Source organism: Ursus americanus, chromosome 29 (genome assembly GCF_024610735.1).
Source record: "Ursus americanus isolate L20-20 chromosome 29, mUrsAme1.1.p, whole genome shotgun sequence".
Classification (NCBI taxonomy): domain Eukaryota; kingdom Metazoa; phylum Chordata; class Mammalia; order Carnivora; family Ursidae; genus Ursus; species Ursus americanus.
Window position 1 is genome coordinate 32,569,051 of NC_142155.1, and position 22,274 is coordinate 32,591,324.

General features: G+C 39.6%; 1 protein-coding gene across 2 annotated transcripts in view; it reads left to right on the plus strand.

The window, feature by feature from the left end:
• The window catches only part of XPO5 (exportin 5), a 45,423-nt gene that overhangs the window by 822 nt on the left and 22,327 nt on the right, over positions 1-22,274 (plus strand). Inside the window, exons 2-15 of one of the 2 annotated variants that reach the window (XM_045801254.2) lie at positions 887-1,008; positions 1,933-2,005; positions 2,949-3,086; positions 3,225-3,407; positions 6,878-6,904; positions 7,284-7,469; positions 9,195-9,271; positions 12,563-12,662; positions 13,879-13,962; positions 14,701-14,826; positions 15,983-16,073; positions 17,494-17,622; positions 18,930-19,048; positions 21,047-21,202. In XM_045801254.2, coding sequence (XP_045657210.1) covers positions 887-1,008; positions 1,933-2,005; positions 2,949-3,086; positions 3,225-3,407; positions 6,878-6,904; positions 7,284-7,469; positions 9,195-9,271; positions 12,563-12,662; positions 13,879-13,962; positions 14,701-14,826; positions 15,983-16,073; positions 17,494-17,622; positions 18,930-19,048; positions 21,047-21,202 — 1,611 coding nt within the window. The remainder of the gene's footprint in view (positions 1-886; positions 1,009-1,932; positions 2,006-2,948; positions 3,087-3,224; positions 3,408-6,877; positions 6,905-7,283; positions 7,470-9,194; positions 9,272-12,562; positions 12,663-13,878; positions 13,963-14,700; positions 14,827-15,982; positions 16,074-17,493; positions 17,623-18,929; positions 19,049-21,046; positions 21,203-22,274) is intronic. The other variant, XM_045801262.2, reaches the window with a different exon arrangement.

The window sequence follows — 22,274 nt, forward strand, 5'->3', positions numbered from 1 at the left end:
CAACCCTGCCCCCATGTTCTTTTACTGTGTTCTATTCTCAGGCTATTTTTCGCGAAGACGAACTTCTACCACTTACTTTGCATTTTAACAAGGGCACTTTGGTTTCCTGAAAGTAGTTTTCTTGAGTCCGGATGCTCAGCTCCCGGGTCTGACTCTCCTGTTGCAGTTTGGGAATGCTGATACAAATTGGGATGCTAATAAAATGGGAACTTATTCCCACATCAAACTATCCGTGTGGGATGTGAGAGACGATCATTAGGAAAAACACTTGTGCATATATTTTTTAGAAGTTTTTATTAATTTCAGTTAAGTGCTGTGTAGGTTTTAAATGACGTAACTTTCTAAAGTAGAGTGAACATCATTTGAGAAAATTTTATTTTTAAAAACATAGGTGTCGTCACAGGATTTGGAATGAGAAACAGTTGAGTTCTATTAGTTTGGTTTTTTGCTATGAAATATTAAAAATATACACAAAAGTAAAGAATAATACTACAGTGATCTTGTATATACCCCTCACCTAAATTCAGGAGTTATAAAGATTTTGCCACATTTCCTTTATTCCTTCCCCCCACCTAACTTTTTTTTAAAGCGAATCCTCGAAATTGTCATTTCATCCCTATATACTTCAGGGGTATATCTCTAACAAATAATTTTTTACTCATTTAGGTCAGACTTTTTTCAACATTATTTGGCCATAGCATGGAAAATTTATAACTATCAAAGTGAAAGAAATGTTTATCAGTTCTTTGCTCATGTACTATTGATTTAGATTTTGCTGTTTAAAAATATAGCTCAGGTTGGAGTTTCTTAAGTTGAAGTTTAAAAAAAAATTTTTTTTTTAATCCGCACTCTCTCTTTTCTAAGGAAAATACTTTTTTTGTTTCAGTTTTGTGAAGAGTTTAAAGAAAAGTGCCCTATCTGTGTCCCCTGTGGCTTGAGGTTGGCTGAGAAGACACAAATTGCCATCGTCAGACATTTTGGCCTTCAGATCCTGGAACACGTTGTCAAGTAAGGAGCTTTTGGACAGTACCACTGAAGTCTGTGAGAGAGCAAATCTTATTTCTTATATAACTCATTGAGATAATCTTTAGGCGAGTAGAAAAGAACGATCGCCAAGAAGAAAGGAATGATCCCCAAGAGATTACCACAGCCTTGAGAGCACTCTTATTAAAGATTTAACCTTTCTCTTCTTCAGTTTCTTCATCCATGTAAAATACATGGTACATACTAAGCATTCTACATATATTAGCTGATAGTGGTTCAGTCAGTATTTATTGAGCTGCTACTAAATGCCAGCTGATCTCAAAATCTTTTACAATAATACAGCGTATAGGTAATTAAATCTCTGATTAGGCATTGTGCTTTTAATTCTTTTTTAAAGTTTGAGTGTGTTGTTTCTCTGAATGGCAAATCCGAAGCAGGACTCTACAAGAAAAACTGAAAACCCTTCCTAACTTGAGTCTCCTACCCCCAGTGTCTATCAGAAGAATCAGCTTTTAAGACTTAGCCATAGTTTTTGTGGGATTGTGTTATTCATAAGCCAGCACATAAAAAAAAAAAAAAAAAAAAAGAGGAGTTAGTGGTATCACCATTTTATTTTCTGAGAAGCAACTGCATTTGTTGCGGTTGTCCCAGGTGTATATTTGCTTTTGGCCTATCAGTAAAATCAACGGGAAAAGCTAATCTGTGCACAAATTCTGTGTGAATTTCAATTAGTGGACCACTTCCTATGTAGGACTTTTTCCCAAGAATTTTTCTGTTGCTAGCATTTTAGTTGAATATAGAGTGTTCTTGTCCATTCTTTGAAGGGTACAAAATCAAAAGTATAATTTCTTGGTGAAATCACTAGCATAATATAACACAGAATCAAAGCTAGTCTCTTATGAAGACTTCTAATGTGGTTCTCTTGACCTTATGCATTTTGGTGGCCAGGTTTCGGTGGAACAGCATGTCTCGATTGGAGAAGGTCTATCTGAAGAACAGTGTCATGGAGCTGATTGCAAATGTAAGGAATGATTGGTTGGAAGACTTGGGTTTCAAGGGTAGATTAGACTAAGAGCGACTTCTTTAGCATTTGTGTAAAAATTCCCTAGTTCTACAGAGGTCAAAACAGCATGCTCAACAGGGCAGAGAAGATGAAACATTTTCAGCAAATGAACAAGATTCTTAGATCTAAATTAGATTGCACTTTGTTGTGTGTTTCCTTTTATTCCAAATTGAATTACTGTATGATTTTAACAATACAAAATTTGCTTGATGAATTAGTATCAGGAATTAGGATATAACTTTAAACATGCTTAAAATCCACAGCCTTTTTTCTTCTTTTTTACAAATAGCATGAAAAGTTGAATTCCCACCTTTTCCTCTCCAAAGTTGAGTGCCTTTAGTAGAAAAAAATTCCCTTCAAAATTATTAATCAACTTAGAATTTGTATTTTGCTAGTTCTTGGGAAACTTGATGGAAGTCCTAATTCATTAATCTCAATATCAAACTCCAGAGGAACAAAGTCCGAGGAATAGTTTTTTTGTGTCTTACAATGCTAGAACTATCGGTAAAATATTTAGTTGCTTCTTCTAACTCTCTCAGTTTATCAGCTTCTTATTGTCCTCCTCATTTCTGTACTCTTTTACTTTGGCGCTCTTACAAAATGAAACAGTCAATATGAGAGTCTCTTGAGTTTGTAAAGGAAAACGATGTCTTCCTTGCTCTGTGCCACAGTCACTTTTATTAGCTGATGCAACCCTTACTTAGGCTTTAAGTGAGGAAAATGCTAGTGGGAATGCAGGACAAGTGAGTCACCCCTGGAGAGCAGGTTTGCTTACTCTGTTTAGTTTAAAAGCAAGCCTGCTGAGGAGTTCTGTACACTTTCACAGCACAGGGGTTTTGGGTTTTTTAGGTTTTTTAAATTCAGTCTTGCAAACCTCTTACTATCTCTTACTCTTTTTCAGGGAACCCTGGATATTTTGGAAGAGGAAAACCATATTAAAGATGTTTTGTCTCGAATTGTAGTAGAAATGATCAAGCGGGAGTGGCCACAGCACTGGCCTGATATGCTAATAGAACTGGATACCCTTTCCAAACAAGGGGTATGAAATACAACTATATCAGTTCAGTTTATTGGGGGGGGAGTTGTTCTGGAATTTATTTTGTCAACAGAAAGCTTTTGGGCATACCTATGGGGAAAAAGAGGTTTCAGTTTAATTAGCTTGTTTCTGTTGATACAGGAAACACAGACAGAATTAGTGATGTTTATCCTTTTACGACTGGCAGAGGATGTAGTGACCTTTCAGACACTACCCCCTCAAAGAAGAAGGGATATCCAGCAAACATTAACCCAGAACATGGAAAAGATCTTCAGTTTTCTACTTAACACGCTTCAAGAAAATGTAAACAAGTACCGACAAGCGGTAAGGGCTACCCCACCTCCTAAAAGTGGTTTTGTTGTTTGTTTTTTAAAGTTAACATAATCTATCAGCAAGGAATTAGGTGTCTAGTTCAGCAAAAGAACACCATTTTATCAGCAAAAGAGAAACAGTTGACAGGAAGAAATGGAACTAATTTTCTAAGGAACTCAGGTTAGTGAGTGCCCATGTTAAAAAAATAATCCTGGGGCGCCAGGGTGGCTCAGTCAGTTAAGCGTCTTCCTTTGGCTCAGGTCATGATCCCAGGGTTCTGGGATCAAGCCCCACGTTGGTTGGGCTCCCTGCTCAGCAGGGAGTCCGCTTCTCCCTCTCCCTCTGTGTGTGTGCGCGCGCACGCTCTCTCTCTCTCTCGCAAATAAATCTTTTTAAAAAATTAAAAATAATCTTTATAGTAAGAAAATTCTTAAAACAGTATAAAAATGGTAGATTCTTAATATTTAAGTATTTAATGCCCGGATTTCCAGTAGGTCAGGGTAGCATCTCTGTTAAATTTTTAAAAAATTTTTCCCTCTTGCAGGAAATTGCCAGGTTTTATTCATTTTGACCACATGATTCTTGGTGCAGTTTTCCCCTGCTACCTGAAAGAAGAGCATTCCCACAAAATCTTTTATAAGCCCAAATGGCATAGAATGAAGAAGAAATTACCATTAGTTTATATGGAATAATTTTTGAGCGTTCCCACACCCAAAAAATAACCTCTCCTTAGCTTTTCTGACACCTTAGGGACACATCTTGCTAACAGATACACAAAATAAATCAAGATAAAGCACAGATGCTCACAGACACAGTTCAAACTGTGGCTGCTTGATGCTGAGCTGCCGAGTGTAGTTCCTGGGAAAGGAACTTACTGATGCCTCTAAGTTCTTGCTTGTAAAACAAGCACTGAAAGCTGTTTTTGCTTTTTGCCTTTCCTTAAAAGCAGAAGATCCTCTTCAGATTTCTTTCAGTTAGAGAAAACAGGTACTAATGTGGGTCTTGTGAAAGATCAAAGTTTCATAACACAAACTTGAAAAAGTGGGAAATACCTGTATTTGATTCTTCCTGGCGAGGTATTCTGCAGAAGGGGGCAAGCCAGATACCATCTTTCCAACCATTGTCATCTTTAACAGAGATCCTTTAGAAGAAAGCCATGTTGAAGTTAATGTAGTACAGTGGTTCTCAGCAAGGGACAGTTTTGCCCCGCGTGTTATCAAGCTAGGGGGTTGCTGCTGGCATCTAGTGGGTAGAGGCCAGGCATACTGCTAAACATTCTATAACACAGAATTGTCCCTCCACAATAAAGAATTATCCAACCCCAAATGCCAATAATATTGAGGTTGAAAAACCCTGATCTAAGGATGCCTGGGTGGCTCCGTCAGTTAAGCTGTCCACCTCTTGATTTCAGCTCAGGTCGTGATCTCAGGGTTAAGAGACTGAGTGCCACGTTGGGCTCCTCACTGAGCGTGGAACTTGTTTAAGATTCTCTCTCTCCCTATCCCTCTGACCCTCTTACCCCCACCTAAAAAAAAAAGAAAAAAAAACACAACCCTGATCTAGAATTCTTATTTCACAAAATAGTATGTGCTTATTTCACAAAATAGTATTAATTTTAATTAGTTATTTTTTACACCCCTGGCAATTTTTAGAGAAGCGCTAGATACTAACACAAATGACGGGAAGGTAATGTGAGGTGCTGGGGTGGGGAGGAACTCATGGTACATTCCTAATATATGCCATATATTTGTTTGTGCTTTATGTATTACTTAATCCTCAACCCTAAGAGTCAGAAAGTGTAGTCTCCGTTTTACAGATGTAGAAACCAAGGTCCAGAGAATAATTATTGAAGATCCCCTAATAAATGGTTGTGGTGGAATTCAAGCCCCATTCTTTATACTAGAGTGGCCTATTTCCCCCAAAATATCTCCCCAAGATTTTTTAAAAGAAAATGTCAGGAAAATATTTGCACTTAAAAACTTATGTGTACTGAGGGTGAAGGAGGTATTTTCCTTTTCACTTAGGATATTTGATCTGTAGGAGAAGGGGAACAAATTAGGACTCCTTAGATGCCCTAGCAGCCTAGCCAGCATGCCCGAGCAGGGGTGACGAGTGCTGGTCTGAGACATTAGAAACACATCCGCCGTGGTGTTTTTCTTCAGCTTCAGTTTCAGTTCCCTTCGTCCGTTAAAGCAGACTACCTCTTGTGTCCAAGACCAGAGCACACCGAGAGCTGTCTTGTGTATGTGGAACAAGTTTTGCTTGATAAGTTGCATCCCTTCTTCCATCCTTTCTCTCCTTTCCTCCCTTCTCTCTTTCCAACTCAGCTCCCTTCTCCCTTCCCTTTACCCTCTCTCCTTCCATCCCTTCACCTTCCCGGTTGACGAGTAGGTTTAATGGTAAACAATGATAGGATGAGTAGGCTCCCTGTCCCTGTCCAGTGACCCAGGCCCTGCACTGGCCCAGGGGGCGTAGAGAATTGGAGTGGGAGTGAAAAATTGTTGGAGAGGAGAGACTGGTCTTGTCTCTTGTCACTTGGGTTCCTTTTCCTTCTTGGGCAGCGTCGGTAGATGCTGGTGTGAGAGGGTTCTACTCCTCTCTGCTCATTAACACCTCGATTCCATCGCTGATGATGAAAGCGAACACTTGTCTGTTATTAACAAATGTATTTTTTAAATTAAATTTCAAGTTTAAGTACATTTGTAGAACAAATCCTTCATAGTCCTAATGGCAGTGAGTTTTCAGGTGCTTCAAAAGTTGTTATTCCTGCTTCTGTTTCTCTGGGTCACCTGTCTTCAGGAGTTATTCTTAATTTTAATTTCAGAAGTTTTTTGGGGAAATACTAATTTTGCACATGTAAATTAATAAGCATTGTGTAATTATGGAATTTGAAGTATAAGGGTAGAAATCAGTTATAATTTACATTTACTGAATGGACATTATTTTTGTCTACGTAGCGTGTGATATTTTTGTGTGCGTGATTTTCCTGTAGTTCTTTCCATACATACATGGTCATAAATTATATTCATTTAACTTTGTCTCACTTTTTCCATTTATATTACATCATTGCAATATTCTTTTGCTAGTTATAACTTGTCTTTATTTTCACATGAAAAAATGCTCATACTTTGTTTTGAATTATATTTCTTTGATCCCTAGCAGTGTGGAACCTTATTTATTCATCTGTTGTATTTCTTTCTAAATGGTCTGCTTTGAAACGGTCTTTGTGGGCTTAATGTTGTAACAAATTTGGGTAAGCTCTTTAGATCTTAACTTTCTGTCATATTGCTAAAATTAAAATAACCTGTCTTTAGGGGAAATAGCAGCTAAATGTTCTTAATGCAGTTGTGTCTTTTCCGAGGTTAGAAGTTGAGTCTATATTTAAAATCGTTATTCAAGGGACTTTATTAAGTGGGTGGAAAGTTATTACATAGCCTTTTGCTCATTAAAAACATTGGATCCTTATACTTCTTTTCTTTCAGAAGACAGATAATTCTCAGGAGTCAAAGGTAAGAGCTCTTGTGGAGTTGGAAGGAGACTGCTTTGAGGCTTTCAGGTACAGAGAGGGATACGCCTAGTGGAGGGTGACGTCAGCCTTGGTGTAGGTGATCACCGAGCAATGGTAGAAGGGAGTTAGAATTACCGTATTTCCGGTTTATCAGGCACGTGCCAGTATGATCTTACTGACATTGAGATGCTGTTGTCTCACAAGTGGTTGTGCGTCAAGAGAAGACCTTTGAGTTCCCTGTCTGGCTGTTACATGAGGACTTTTTTTTTTTTTTTAAATCGTTTTCTTTTTAGAATTAGAGAATAGAAGGAGCTCAAGTATAACCACAGCCTCTTTGTTAGTGAGGACTTAACGATTAAAAATTATTTCTTTTTACGCAGGCCCAAGCAAACTGTCGAGTCGGAGTCGCGGCACTGAATACTCTAGCAGGCTACATTGACTGGGTGTCCATGAGTCATATCACTGCTGAAAACTGTAAGCTCTTAGAGATGCTCTGCCTGCTTCTGAACGAACAGGAACTTCAGTTGGGAGCCGCTGAATGTCTTCTCATTGCAGTCAGCAGAAAAGTAAGTTAGCACTTCAAACTGACTTCGATCCTCAGAGTCCCTGTGGGGTGTGTATGTGTGTCCGATCGTACGTTGTGGCAGAAAGACATTTGGAAAGTTTGGGATTTATTTTTACATGACACCAATTTAAATATCTGCCTCCCAGCCCACGGAATGGGAGAATATATTTGCAAATGACACTACAGATAAAGGACTGGTATCCAAGATCTACAAAGAACTTCTCAAACTCAATACACGAGAAACAAATAAACAAATCAAAAAATGGGCAGAAGATATGAACAGACACTTTTCCAATGAAGACATACAAATGGCTAACAGACACATGAAAAAATGTTCAAAATCATTAGCCATCAAGGAAATTCAAATCAAAACCACACTGAGATACCACCTTACGCCAGTTAGAATGGCAAAAATAGACAAGGCAAGAAACAACAATTGTTGGAGAGGATGTGGAGAAAGGGGATCCCTCCTACATTGTTGGTGGGAATGCAAGTTGGTACAGCCACTCTGGAAAACCGTGTGGAGGTCCCTTAAAAAGTTAAAAATTGAGCTACCCTATGATCCAGCCATTGCACTACTGGGTGTTTACCCCAAAGATACAGACGTAGTGAAGAGAAGGGCCATATGCACCCCAATGTTCATAGCAGCAATGTCCACAATAGCTAAATCGTGGAAGGAGCCGAGATGCCCTGCAACAGATGACTGGATTAAGAAGTTGTGGTCCATATATACAATGGAATATTACTCAGCAATCAGAAAGAATGAGTTCTCAACATTTGCTACAACATGGACGGCACTGGAGGAGATAATGCTTAGTGAAATAAGTCAAGCAGAGAAAGACAACTATCATATGATTTCTCTCATCTATGGAACATAAGAACTAGAATGATCAGTAGGGGAAGAAAGGGATAAAGAAAGGGGGGGTAATCAGAAGGGGGAATGAAACATGAGAGACTATGGACTATGAGAAACAAACTGAGGGCTACAGAGGGGAGGAGGATGGGGGAATGGGATAGACCGGTGATGGGTAGTAAGGAGGGCACGTATTGCATGGTGCACTGGGTGTTATACACAACTAATGAATCATCGAGCCTTACATCGAAAACTGGGGATGTACTGTATGGTGACTAACATAATATAATAAAAAATCATTATTAAAAAAAAAAAAAAAAAGAACACCAAAAAATAAAAAAAAAAAAAAAAAAGAAAAGAAAAAAAAAATAAATAAATATCTGCCTCCAACCCCTTTGGACAGTAGTTTGCCGATATTGTAGGGTTCCATTGGCAGCATATTCAGAGATTTGTCGGGCTACCTTATTCTTGAAACCACTATGAATCTTGGCACTTCACACTGAGGAAACGATGAAAGTAATACTGAAACTTAAAACTCCGTGAATCTTAGGTGGCGGCTGCACTGGCTTCATATGGGCCTGGGCTGACAAATGGGACTGGGGCTCTTTTCTCCGTAGGACTGTTATCTTTAGATGTAATTTACTCTGTTTTCATATCAGCATTATTGCCCAACACATTTAAAAATACAAGAAATAGAAACCCAGTCTTGATTTTAAAGAATCGGCCTTTTTTGCAGGATTTAGTTAGCCCTGGGACTGTGAGAAATTATGAAGTCAATATATTTGATTATATAGGTATAGAAGATGTGTTAATACTTGGAGGCTTTTAATAACAGAGTTTGTGTTACCTGTGTTTCCCTAAAATTGGTTCTAGGGCAAGTTGGAAGACCGGAAGCCCCTGATGGTCTTGTTTGGGGATGTTGCCATGCATTATATACTCTCTGCTGCACAGTGAGTCTCTACTTTTCTCTGTGTTTTCTAATTTCGTTGTCATTTCTGTAGTTTATACCAATATATCTGAAGTTCTTATCTGAATGTTGGCAGTCAATTGACAGTGTTTTTAATTTGAAAGTCTGGCAATTTTAAAGGAACTTTCTAACTTTTTTAAAGACCTAACCTGGAAAGAAATTGTGGCCGTTGACTCTATACCCAGTCACTTTCACAGTTTTCCCCATTCTTCCCAGACAGCTCATCTCCTTGATTCTGTCTGCTTCTGGTGATTCGCTAAGCCTCCTAGTAGTGCTGGTGCCTCGACCTGAGAATGCTCTGATGTTCTGGACCAGAGTCTGCTCCAGGGCCTGCCTTGACGGCAGGACTCCAGATGCTGCTCCTTCTTCTCCTGCTCAAAGTAATCAATGCCTGGAGTGCTGAGGCTCTAGGAGGCAGCAGGAGCAGTGTGTTCGATGAGAAATGTATGCGTGGGACCTGCAGACACATTCTGTGTCCTAAAATACTGGCTTCCACTTACTTCCATTTTTAATTGCTTTGGAAAATATTTGAGCATTTCCTGATACGTGTTTCTTACCAGGAAGGCAGGTAGAACTGTACTACAAAGACGGTTCAGGGGCGCCTGGGTGGCACAGCGGTTAAGCGTCTGCCTTCGGCTCAGGGCGTGATCCCGGCGTTCTGGGATCAAGCCCCGCATCAGGCTCCTCTGCTATGAGCCTGCTTCTTCCTCTCCCACTCCCCCTGCTGTGTTCCCTCTCTCGCTGGCTGTCTCTATCTCTGTTGAATAAATAAATGAAATCTTTAAAAAAAAAAAAAAAAGACAGTTCAAGCTGTCACAGCATCTTTTTTTTTTTTTTTTTAATACTCTTCTCTTGGTCCCTAGTCCCGGGGACAAATGAAAAAGATGAGATGAGATACACATGTATTACTTAAAGTCTCTTGGTGTCCATTCCAACACAGCTTTCATGATGGCTTTCTTTTCTCTGGAGACTAGCTTTGTTTTTAAGGGATCCTTTTAATTAAATTCATAACATGTCTTTTGGGTGGCCACCGTAGTTAACTGTTCCCTAGGTCCATTTCTTAGTTCCATAGAAACTGTGACTTTCACAGTGAGGTGTCCCATCTCCGTTCGTGTTACTTACTGGTACTGATTAATAAAGCAATGATTCGAACCCAGGCAGTCAGACTCGAGAGCCTGCACTAGAAACCATAATGCCGTATTGGCCCTCAGCATCACTAGAGCCCAGGTCTTGCTTACCCTGAGGCCATGCTTCTTACATTATACTCAGCTGTCTCGGGAACGCAGCTAACGTGGCTGCTGTCCACGATAGTTATTATTGAGTCTTACTAGTGTGAATAGTCCTGTATCATTTCAGGTCAGGTTTTGCCACCAAGTAAGTTATAATTGTTTTTTAAGATTTTATTTATTTTTATGAGAGAGAGAGAGTGCATGCACGTGGGCGCTCACGCACCTGCACACAGAGGGAAGGGCAGAGAGAGCACGGGTGGGGTGGCGGGAGGAGTGGGGCAGGGGCAGAGGGAGAAGCAAGCAAGCTCCCCCTCCGAGAAGGGAGCCCAATGCAGAACTTGATCCCAGGACCTGGAGATCATGACCTGAGCTGAAGGCAGACACTTAACCGACTGAGCTACTCAGGTGCCCCTTTTTTAAAGTTATTTGGATTCTAAAATAGTAGCTAAGGAGTTACAGATCTGAGCTGAATGACTTCGAGAAGTGACACACAAAGTTATACTATTACTGCTTTTTTTTCCTAAGACTTTGTTTTTAAGAGCAATTTCAGATTCTCAACAAAATTCAGCAAAGATACAGAGCTTTCCCATGCCCCCCCCCACCTTGTATAGGCTCCCCCATTACCAATATCCCCAACCAGAGTGGTACGTTTGTTACAATTGATGATCTTATACTTACACATTATAATCATCCAAAGTCCATGGTTTACTTTAGGGTTCACTCTTGGTGTTGTACATTCTGTGGGTACATTCTGTGGGTTTCAACAAATGTGTAATAATATGTATCATTAGAGTATCTTACAGAGTATTTTCACTGCTGGAAAATCCTCTGTGCTCTGCCTTTTCATCTCTCCCCCCTACCCCAACTTCTGGCAACAACTGATCTGATCTTTTTACTTTCTCCAGAGTTTTTTGCCTTTTCCAGGATGTCATATAGTTGGAATCATATAATATATAACCTTTTCAGATTGACTTCTTTTAGTTGGTAATATGCATTTAGAGTTTACCATGTGTTTTCATGGCCTTGACAGCTCATTCCTTGTTAGCAATGAATAAAATAGCCCATTGTCTGGATGTACCAGTTTATTCATTCACCTACCAGAAGACCTCTTGGTTGCTTCCAGATTTTGCCAGTTATGAGTAAAGCTGCAATAAACATCTAGGTTTAACATGGTATAAACACGCGGGTCTTTGTGTGAATGTATTTTCAGTTCTTCCGGGTAAATACTAAGAAGCATGATCGCTGGGTTATTTAAGACTATGCTTAGTTTTGTAAGAAACTCAGATTGTCTTCGAAGTGGCTGTATTGTTTTGCATTCTCACCGGCAATGAATGAGAGTCCCTCCACGTCCTTGGCAGCACTTGGTGTTGTACCAGTGGTCTAGATTTTGGCTGTTCCAATAGGTGTGAGTGGTATCTCATTTGAATTTGCAATTTCCTAATGGCATATGATGTGGAGCAGCTTTTCATAGGTTTATTTGTTGTCTGTATACCTTTGGTGAGACGTCTGTTAAGCTCTTTGGTCTATGTTTTGATCAGATTGTTTTCTTATTATTGAATTTTAAGAGTTCCTTATATATTTTGAGTAACAGTCCTTTTTTAGATGTGACTTTTGCAGATATTTTCTCCCAGTCTGTGGCTTGTCTTTTCTTTCTCTTGATTATTGCCCTTTTAATTTTGTCGGTGGCATAAGGAATTGTTACGTACTTTCCTACGCATCTCTCTTTAAGTCCTCCCTGGGTATCAAGGAATGCCTGTAAGTGTATGCACTGTTGTACGGAGTCATGCTCAGAGTTCACATTCTGAATCTAAAATGCTCAAGAACCATATAATGTGCAGAAGTAGAGTGCTTCTTTGGGGGATAAGATTGCATTGAACCCTGTTCCTCATTGATTCTTCAGTGTTTGATTTGAGGTTTTTTTGGTTTTTTAATTTTAATGATCAACAGAAATTTGAATGTTGAAGCATAGACCGCAGCTTCATTTGGTGGGAATCTTTTTGGTTCTCTTGATGTGCAAGTAATCACACTATTTTCTCATCTTACAGGACTGCTGATGGAGGAGGCTTGGTAGAAAAACATTATGTCTTCCTGAAGAGACTCTGTCAGGTGTTGTGTGCTCTGGGCAATCAGCTGTGTGCATTACTGGTGAGCACTTACTTTCTGGAGAGTTTCAGGGCCATTTGAGCAGAGCATTTAGAAAGTTATATTTGTATAATGAGTGAAACATGCCATTAATTTTAGCCTTGTGGAGCATTGCCCTACAGGTTATTTCATATGATTTTATAGATTAAGTTATTGTAACAGGGTTTGAATGATATAAATTTCTTTTAACAAGTCAGTTATTGATATTAACAGGAAACATCCACATCTGTTATTCCATAAAGTCAACAATGCTATTCTTGTGAATTTTGGTACTTAATAAGAACATCAGTTTGCTGAATGCATTACCCTTTAGAGCCCTATTAGATCATGAAATATTATGTGTTTGAATAAAGAACCCTTTTCCCAAATTTAAAGGATTGTGTTATTGATCATAAAAGAAAACTTTAGTGTGATTGACCTAAAAATACTTGTCTTTAGGGAAATATTTAATAACTCGTCTTACAAGTTGAGAGAGAGGACATTGGTACAGACATTTGCATCTGATATTAGGCCTTTTTATGGTGGTTTGACTGGTTAGAGAGGAATTGAGCTACAGACATATGATGTATACCGTCAAGTGGTTATTTAATAGATTTGGTCACAGATGTGAATAGACTAGGTGTGAAGAAATAATACAGATTTTTTCTTTCTGTGATTTCTGAAATGAATGCTCTTTTTCATTTTAGTATTTGACTACAGAATGAGTTTTAATGATGATGATTAAGGAGGTAAAGCACCTTTCCTCTTTTTAGCCCTTGAATTGATGCCTTCCTTAGGTCACAAGGAAGTATAAAGTCCTTTCAGAACTGAAATTTGTGAGGGTTTAAGTTCTATACAGTTGACCCTTGAACAACACAGGTTTGAACTGCATGGGTCCACTTAGACACAGATATTTTTTGATAAATACGTGCAGTTCTGTAAATATATTTTTTCTCAGAATTATCTTAATAACATTTTTTTTTAGCTTCCTTTATTATAAGGACACAGCATATAATATATATACAAAATACGTGTTAATCAGTTTATGTTATCAGTAAGGCCTCCGGTCTATAGGAGGCTGTTAGTAGTTAAGTTTTGGGGGAGTGCAAAGATATATGTGGATTTTTGACCCTTAGCCCCCGTGTTCAAGAGTCAGCTGTGTTTGTTACCCTATTCCTCCCACTGTTCTCTTCCACCCTCCCATCAACGTCACTGATGTAGTGGTCTTTTTGTCCCTCAGGGTGTGGATTCTGATGTAGAAACACCAGCAAACTTTGGAAAATACCTGGAATCTTTTCTCGCTTTCACAACCCATCCAAGTCAGGTAAACTTTATGTAGGCAACGTCTGAAAATTTTAGTTAGGTAAACCAAAATTAAGCACTATGGCTTGAAGTAATTAGCAGCTCGTGTATAAAATGTGACTCTTAAGGCTCTAAGAAATAACTATAGTGTGATTTCATTAAGAGAATTGTTAGCTTCTTCCTGAGCCAAGTTTTGCACCATCTAGGTCAGCAGCTTTTCCCCTCAGGTAATATTCTGCTCAATCCGATGCGAGGTGTGTCCCAGGTGAATTGCTACCAAAGGCATTTTAAATGCTAAAGTCTAATCGCTTGTGTTATAAAATTAATTTCACACATTTAAGGTTTCCTTGTAGTACCACCCTAAGATTCCCATATCCTTTTTTGCACTTAAAGTGGTAGAGGGGCCCCTGGGTGGCTCAGTCGGTAGAGCATGCGACTCTTGATCTCCAGGTTGTTCGAGCCCCATACTGGCTCATACATAGAGCTTATGTAGAGTAAAAAAGAAAAGAAGAAGAAAAAGTGGTAGAGCTCAGCTGACACTCCAGGAATTACACCTGACCCACAGTCTGTCTTATTAATATGTGGTCTATAACAGGTAGTCATTACTGATAGAGTACAATGTGAACAGTTTCGAAGTATTATAGAGATTTATTTCCACGAAAAAATATTGTTGATAATTGCTGGGCTATGTAGTAATCTTCGTTATATAAAATCCAAATCCTTTAACTGAGGTTTTTCCTTCTCCCCCCACCCCCTTTAGTTTCTACGCTCTTCAACTCAAATGACTTGGGGGGCCCTTTTCCGGCATGAGATCCTATCCCGTGACCCTTTGCTATTAGCAATAATACCAAAATATCTTCGTGCTTCTATGACTAATTTGGTCAAGGTAGGCAGTGGGAATCAAAATGTGGAATGGGGGGTACTTGGGTGGCATTGTTGGTTAAGCGTCTTGATTTCGGCTCAGGTCATGATCTTGGCGTTGTGTGATCGAACCCTGCATCAGGCTCTGCATTCAGCAGGGAGTCTGCTTGGGATTCTGTCTCTCCTTCTGCCCCTTCCCCTGCTCACTCACTCATTCTCTCAAATAAATCTTTAAAAAAAAGGGGGGGGGGAATGTAGGTGAATACATGTAATAAGACTTAGATTGGCATTGCTGCCAGCCCATTTTGGTCACCAGTATCCCATCATTGGGCATATTATTCTCTTATTCACCAAGAAGAAAGCAGTCCAAACTTATTTTATCTACTTTTTCATATTATTGGAACCCTTCTATACAAAGTATTGGGCATTGGGCTAGGTGCTAGGAAGAAGGACAAGAGCAGTGACCCATGACCATGCAGTGGTATAATACTTTTCCCAGCCAAGATTCCAAGACGAAGTCCTATGTGATTGTTTCTGAAGGTCTAGTGAGGGTCTGAAGGTGAGTGAGAAGGGAGGACGGAAAGTGGAAGCAAATTGCTCACCACTTCAGTAGGATTGCTTGTGAATTCCCTGAGATCTGCTAAGGGCTCTTGCAGCTGACAGATGCTTGATTTGTAAAAATCAGAGAATGGGACCTATATAAGGGTCCTCTTATTTCCTCAGGGAATACACCGAGCACATGGCACCCTGTTCTCATCTACCATAATCTTCAGGACTTTTTGAGTGAAACATGCAGAGTTCCATGCTTTTTCCCAGGGTTCAGCATTGAAGGGGACAGATAGTTCTCAATTCTTTCTTGCTTATTGTATGCTGTATTAGCGCTTTGTTTTGGGACAGCTTTATACTCAGATACCCTAAACAAATTCTAGAATTTAATTCTCCCTGAGGAATCTGGAGGAGAGCATCAAATGAGTATTCTCTTTTCTACCACTCTCAGGATTATTGGAACTGGGAGAAAATTATGGACTTGGGATAGACCAGAAGCAGTTATTCATTATAAAAGATCTTATGCAAACCCTTAACTCTTCTTAAATTAGAAAGTGCTTGAGCTCCTAGAGAGTTTAAGCCTCTTTGGGTAGTTCTGTTTTTACCCCCTACCCCAATTATCTTTCTTTTTGCAGATGGGCTTTCCTTCTAAAACAGACAGCCCTAGCTGTGAATACTCTCGATTTGATTTTGATAGTGATGAGGACTTCAATGCTTTCTTCAACTGTAAGTGATGGTAGCCTGGAATTTCTCCTGTTCGTCTGAGAATGGCATCTAGCGTTACGAATCATGGTGCCTGACCCTTGGGGTTCTATATGAAAGGGCCCAGGATCTGGACAAACAGCCTGTTTAATCCCTAGTTTCACATTGCAGTGGGTACTGGGACTGTGCTCATTCCAGGCGTAGTATTCTCTCTCGCGTGGGCATTATGCGCACACACACAGCCTTTGGACTTGGATGTTTAGGCATAGTAACTATATATAAGGCACTTGAAGTTTTTTATACCTAGGATTAAATACTACCTTACCTTGCTGTCTTCCAAAATAAAGAGGAGAAACCCACATTCTGAAAACCTAATCTGTTCTGGGTTTTCTGTAGTCTGGCTGGTTCCCCCTTCTTTTTTTTTTTTTTTTTTTTTTAATAACAGCTTGATGAGATATAGTTCATTTACCATACAATTCACCCATTTATAGTATACAAATAAGTGGTTTTTTTGTATTTTTAGACTTGTGTGACTCTTGCCACAATTTGTGGACATTTTCATGACCCCAAGAATCCCTATGCCTGCTATCAGTCAGCCATTCCCAGTCCCCTCATCCTTCTCAGCTCCAGGCAACCAGTAATCCACTTTATGTTTCTACATTTCACCAATTCTGAACATTTCATATAAACAGATTGTAGAATACATGGTCTTTGTAACTGCCTTCTTTCACTTATAGTTGTCTTTAAAATTCACCCATGTAGTGGCATCTGTCAGTACTTTGTTTCTTTTTATTGCCAATGTTTCATTGTGTGGGTGTACCAGATTTTATTCATCCATTTCATAAGTTGATGGATATTTGAGTTGTTTCTACTTCTTAGCTGTTAAGAATAATGCTGCTTTTGGGGCGCCTGGCTGGCTTAGTCGGTAGAGCATACAACTCTTGATCTTGGGGTCATGAGTTCAAGCCCCTCGTTGGGCCTAGAGCTTACCTTAAAAAAAAAAAAAAAAGGAATAATGCTGCTGTACCATTTGTGTACAAGTTGAATGGACGGACATGTTTTTATTTCTGTTGGGTGAGTGTTTATATTTGATCATACACTAATGTCATGTTTAATGTTTTTAGGAACCACCAGGCTGTTTTCCATAGCAGCCACACTGTTTTACATCTGTACCAACCTAATCTTTTATTAGTTCCAACAGAAATGGGAGACCACTTTTAGTTTGCCTCTTAGAGGATTACGCTGGTAGGGCGGCTTCCGGAGACAATTTACTTTTGAAAATTTCTGAATTTGTTAATCTTTATTGAACATTTGTTACATTCAGAGCATAAATCTGCAGAACAGAGTTTCTTTGAACACTTTCCTCCTGGGATGGATAAATAAATCACCATTAACTGTGTGCCTATTATCTGCGAGTTACTGATTTATGTCTTTCTCTTGGCAGCCTCCAGGGCCCAACAAGGAGAGGTAATGAGGTTAGCATGTCGTTTGGATCCTAAGACTAGCTTCCAGATGGCTGGGGAGTGGCTAAAGTATCAGCTGTCAACTTCTGTTGATACTGGATCCATGAACTGTAAGGTTTTTTTATTTCTTAACATTAGTGAAGTATTGTATCAAATATACATAGGAAATAAGCCTTGTAAGCCACACTTCAGAACAACATGCTAATAGTGTTCAAAAATAATCTGTTTAAATTAGCGTAAAGTCATGTCCCTGTCAGTCTTGCCTTCATTTTTCTTTCCTAACAGAATGAACCAGTTGCTCGTTGTTGATTTTATTATTTCACTGTAGGCACCATCTTACCAAATTGCATGTCTAGACTTTTTTTTAAAGCTTTTCTACCAAGTTCTTGCATAGAACCACTCCTAAACTTAAAAAGAATGCCTTGTTAGTCAGGCATAACCTTCCATATCTCAGCCACCTCAAAGCCTTTGGAAATGCCGCTTTATACGGTATCGGAGTAATACTTCTGTACCTAAACGCATAAGCCAGGTAACTTCTCTGTACGCCATGTCATCTGTCTATTGTCTTACTAATTAATGCATGCTGTGGATGACAGGATTTAATAAAACAGAAGAAGGTATAAGTCACTCCTTTAGAAAGGCTCCTTATATAGGTCAGTTCCCAGCTACACTAGTTACTTGGCATTCATGGGATTTAACATTTTGTTTTGGGTATTCATAACTGACTCAAAAGGTCCATGGTACCTGGTAATCTGAATGTTTGTGGAGGCCCACATATGTTGCACCAAGGTAAAGCTAGTAAATGGGAGCGCTATATGGAAGCAAGAAAAGTAATTCATAAATCTTTTTGCCTGTGCTTTGCTGTTTGAGTGATGTGCTTTGCTGATAATTATGAACTTGAAGGGTGGCACAATTCTCTAGAACTTTCAGTTGTCATGAGGCTACTGGATATGAAGCAGCATTTTGTATCTTATATCAGGTTTTTTTGTTTTTGTTTTAAGGATTCTTTATGGTCTCCAATATCTTAATTACTTAGATTTTCATGGATAGGTTATAAAGGACAGGAAGGGAGAGATTAATTGATATTTATCAATTGCCTGTGTTTTTGATGCTTACGTGTATATTCTCATTCAATATTCAAAATGGTTTTACAGGTAAGACTCACAGAGTGAATTCTGGCAGCTCATTGTTAGAGGTGGAGGCAGGATAGACCCCTTCTCTACTTTTAGTTCTTTTCTTTCTCCAGGCTGAGAGGGATTAGATTATCCTGTTTCTTCAACTGTGAAATTAAGTGGTCTCTAAGTCCCCTTTGTCTCTCTGTGTCTTCTGTGTTCCTGCAATTGTGTGTGTGCATGCATGTGTTTGTGTGTGTGTGCGTGTGTTTATGTTTGTGTTTTAAAACCCTGTTCCCCTACAGCTGGAACTGGAGAAGGTGCCCTCTGCTCCATCTTCTCATCTTCATTCGTGCAGTGGGAAGCCATGACTTTTTTTTTGGAAAGTGTGGTCAACCAGATGTTTCGGACACTAGATAAAGAAGTAAGTAACTGCTTCCTGTGCTGATTGAGTAATGATTTTGTCTTTTTAAAACTGACAGAGGGATAGGAAAATCTGTGGATCTGCATCTCACAGAAGAGGAAATGGAGAATCAGAGAGGTTAAATAACTTACTCAAGTTCAGATTGCAGGTCTGACTCTAAACCTACAATGGTCAATATTCATTTTAAGGGGATAATAAGACAAGCCTGTTTGTATAGTGAAGTGCAGGTAGGATAGCTGTTACAGGGAGGACAGCAGTGGTAATCTTGAGTTGGAAAATCTTTGGAGATGTTTGCCATTAAGCATCCTTTTCAGTTTATGGCAGATAGACCCCATATTCATGTTAGCTGATCCGTGTCCTCTTCCCTGAATAATCTGAATAAAGCGGTCTTGTTTTTGTATGCTTCATGTGACCTATCTACCCTTTCTCTTATCTACCTTAGATGCAGCTGTAATTAATTGGGTTAAAATCATTGGATCACTCATTTCAGGATAACATCTTAGTATATTCCAGGTTAGTTGTAGGAAAAATCTAAATCCCTTGAAGATAAGTGAGATACAGTGCTTTTTCTCACAAAAGGCATATTAACAAATTAGATCTTAGAGTCATAACATCATGTGCTTGTATATTGATTTGAGTTTGAAATGATGACATTTAGAGTTTGTTCCAAAATTTAGGTAGGAAATCCTACTTGGATCCTGCATTTTTTACTGAATGAGCCCTTTTTCAGGTTTAAGTGGGACTATCTAATTAAGAAAGCCCTTTATTGAATCAAGGGAAACAGCCCTGGGGTTTCCTTTCCTGGCATTTTTTAAGTTAGACAACTTGATAGATCCAGATATTTCCTGCTGGAAAGCAAGATAATGAAATGGTCAGGATTTGTCAGGTATTTGTCTTTAAAATGTATGAAAGGACTGGCAGCATTGCAGGTGGAGGGTGCCTAGTTGGTTGTAGGCTGGACTGTAGGATACGTCCTTGAATATGATGGTATTTGGTCAAAATGCCAAATATTAGTTGGTCAGAAGGTACAAAAAGTTTGGATTGTGTATAAGAGAAAGATGTGGGGCTAGAGACAAAGCAAAGGTAACAATTAGAAACTGAGTAGGAGTCAGAATAATAGGTGGGGAGAAAAACAGAACGAAATTCTTTTTGCCTCAGGAAAATCCTAGATGGTAGTATTTAGGCTTCTGTTAGGGACAGAATAAACGGGTTTTTTCTTCACCAAAATGAAATGGGTCAGAATGAAGCATTCCTAATCAAGAGAAGTGAGTTTTTGGCGAATGTATATATGATGAAGTTAGTCACTACTTGTTAAGTTGTAACACTTTCTGTGTCCCAGGAGTGTGCAAGTGACAGAGCTCAGCCGTCACATTCACACTTGCTGCTCTCAGTGTCTGACTCCGCACAGTTTTGTCCAGTCCAGCGGTCTTGCACACTGCTCGCTTTGCGCTCTCAATGCCCACCCTCACTCAGGGCCTGTCCACAGCTCAGCTGGTAGCCTGTGAAAGAGTTTGACCAAGACTGAAAGAGTTTGGGTTTTTTTTGGTTTTTTTTTTAAGATGTTACTTACTTGAGAGAGAGAGAGAGAGAAAGCACACAGAGGGAGAGGGAGAAGTAGGCTCCCCGCTCAGCAGGGAACCTGATGGCGGGGCTCGATCCCAGGACCCTGGGATCATGACCTGAGCCAAAGGCAGATGCTTAACTGACAGAGCCACCCAGGCGTCCCTAAATATTTTATTTATTTATTTGAAAGAGAGCGAGAGAGCACGCTCGAGTGCGGGGAGGGGCAGAGGGACAAGCAGACTCCTTGATGAGCTTGGATCCCAACACGGGGCTCGATCCCAGGACCCTGAGATTATGACCTGCGCTGAAGTCAGACACTTAACTGACTGAGCCACCCAGGTGCCGCTATATTACCTATTTATAAACCAAATCCTAAAGGAAATTTTACCAGAAGTCCTTATCAGCCCTGTCAACATCCTTTTCATTGTATTACAGGCGGTTCCTGTTAATGATGGAATAGAGCTGTTGCAAATGGTCCTGAACTTTGACACCAAGGATCCTCTCATCCTGTCCTGTGTCCTCACTAATGTCTCAGCACTCTTTCCATTTGTCACCTACAGACCAGAGTTCCTGCCCCAAGTCTTCTCTAAGGTAAGTTCCATCTCCTTTGTAAACTTTGTTTGGGTATTTTTGAACTAATTATTTTTTGTGATTGTTTCTGAGAGTCTTTGAGACAAGCTGATAAACAGTCATTTATTCATTCATCAAATATTCAGTACTTAATGGGATTAGGCACCATGCTGGTAGAAAAGCCTTACTTACCCTTCAGGCGCTCTGTTTGGAAACAAAATCACATAAACAGTTGTATCCGGGTGGCGTTGGAATTAATAGACGCATATACTGAGAAGCGGAAAAGAATACCTCAAGAGGGTATCGGTGTGCTGTCAGTTTATTCGAAGGGGATTTTTGAGAAGGAATGGTTAGTGTGGACGGTTTTGGGGTTTCCAATTTAGGTGAGTAGTGGAGAACTACCTAAGTGAGAATAATGGGATTGGCAAGAATGAGGAAGTAGGGATGAGTTCAGTTTGGGAATACTATATTTGAAGTATATATTTATGTACAACATCTAGGAGAAGATACTTCACAATAAATTGGCTATTTGAGGTTTAAGGTCTAGAGTCTGGAAAATTACAATATTAAGGTGGCGTCATCATGGAAGTGCCTAGAGCAGAGGTGAGGCCCTAGGGAAGTGGGTGATATGTATGTAGAGTTGGACATGTGGCTCAAGCAGGGAACCCTGGGGATTATCATCATTGGGGGAAGAGGGGAAAGAAAGACAATTCCCCAAAGAAGGATAAAGATATAGCCAGCGAAATGAGAAAATGTTGCATTACAAAGGTCAGTAGAACTTCAAAAAGGTAACTCGTTTGTTGCAACAGAACTTCTTTCAGAACTGGGGAATATCTGTTGCGTTTCTTTTTTTCTTTTCTTTTTTGTTTTTAAGATTTTATTTGTTTACGAGAGAAAGAGAGCGCAGTGGGGAGGGAGAAGGAGACTGAGCAGGGGCCCTGATGAGGGGCTCCATCCCAGGACCCTGAGATCATGACCTATGCTGAAGGCAGATGCTTGACCAGGCGAGCCACCCAGGAGCCCCCTCCATTAGGGTTCTTGATGAGACTTTTGTTAGAGTACAATTCCATCCTGATGACTAGCGCTGTATTAG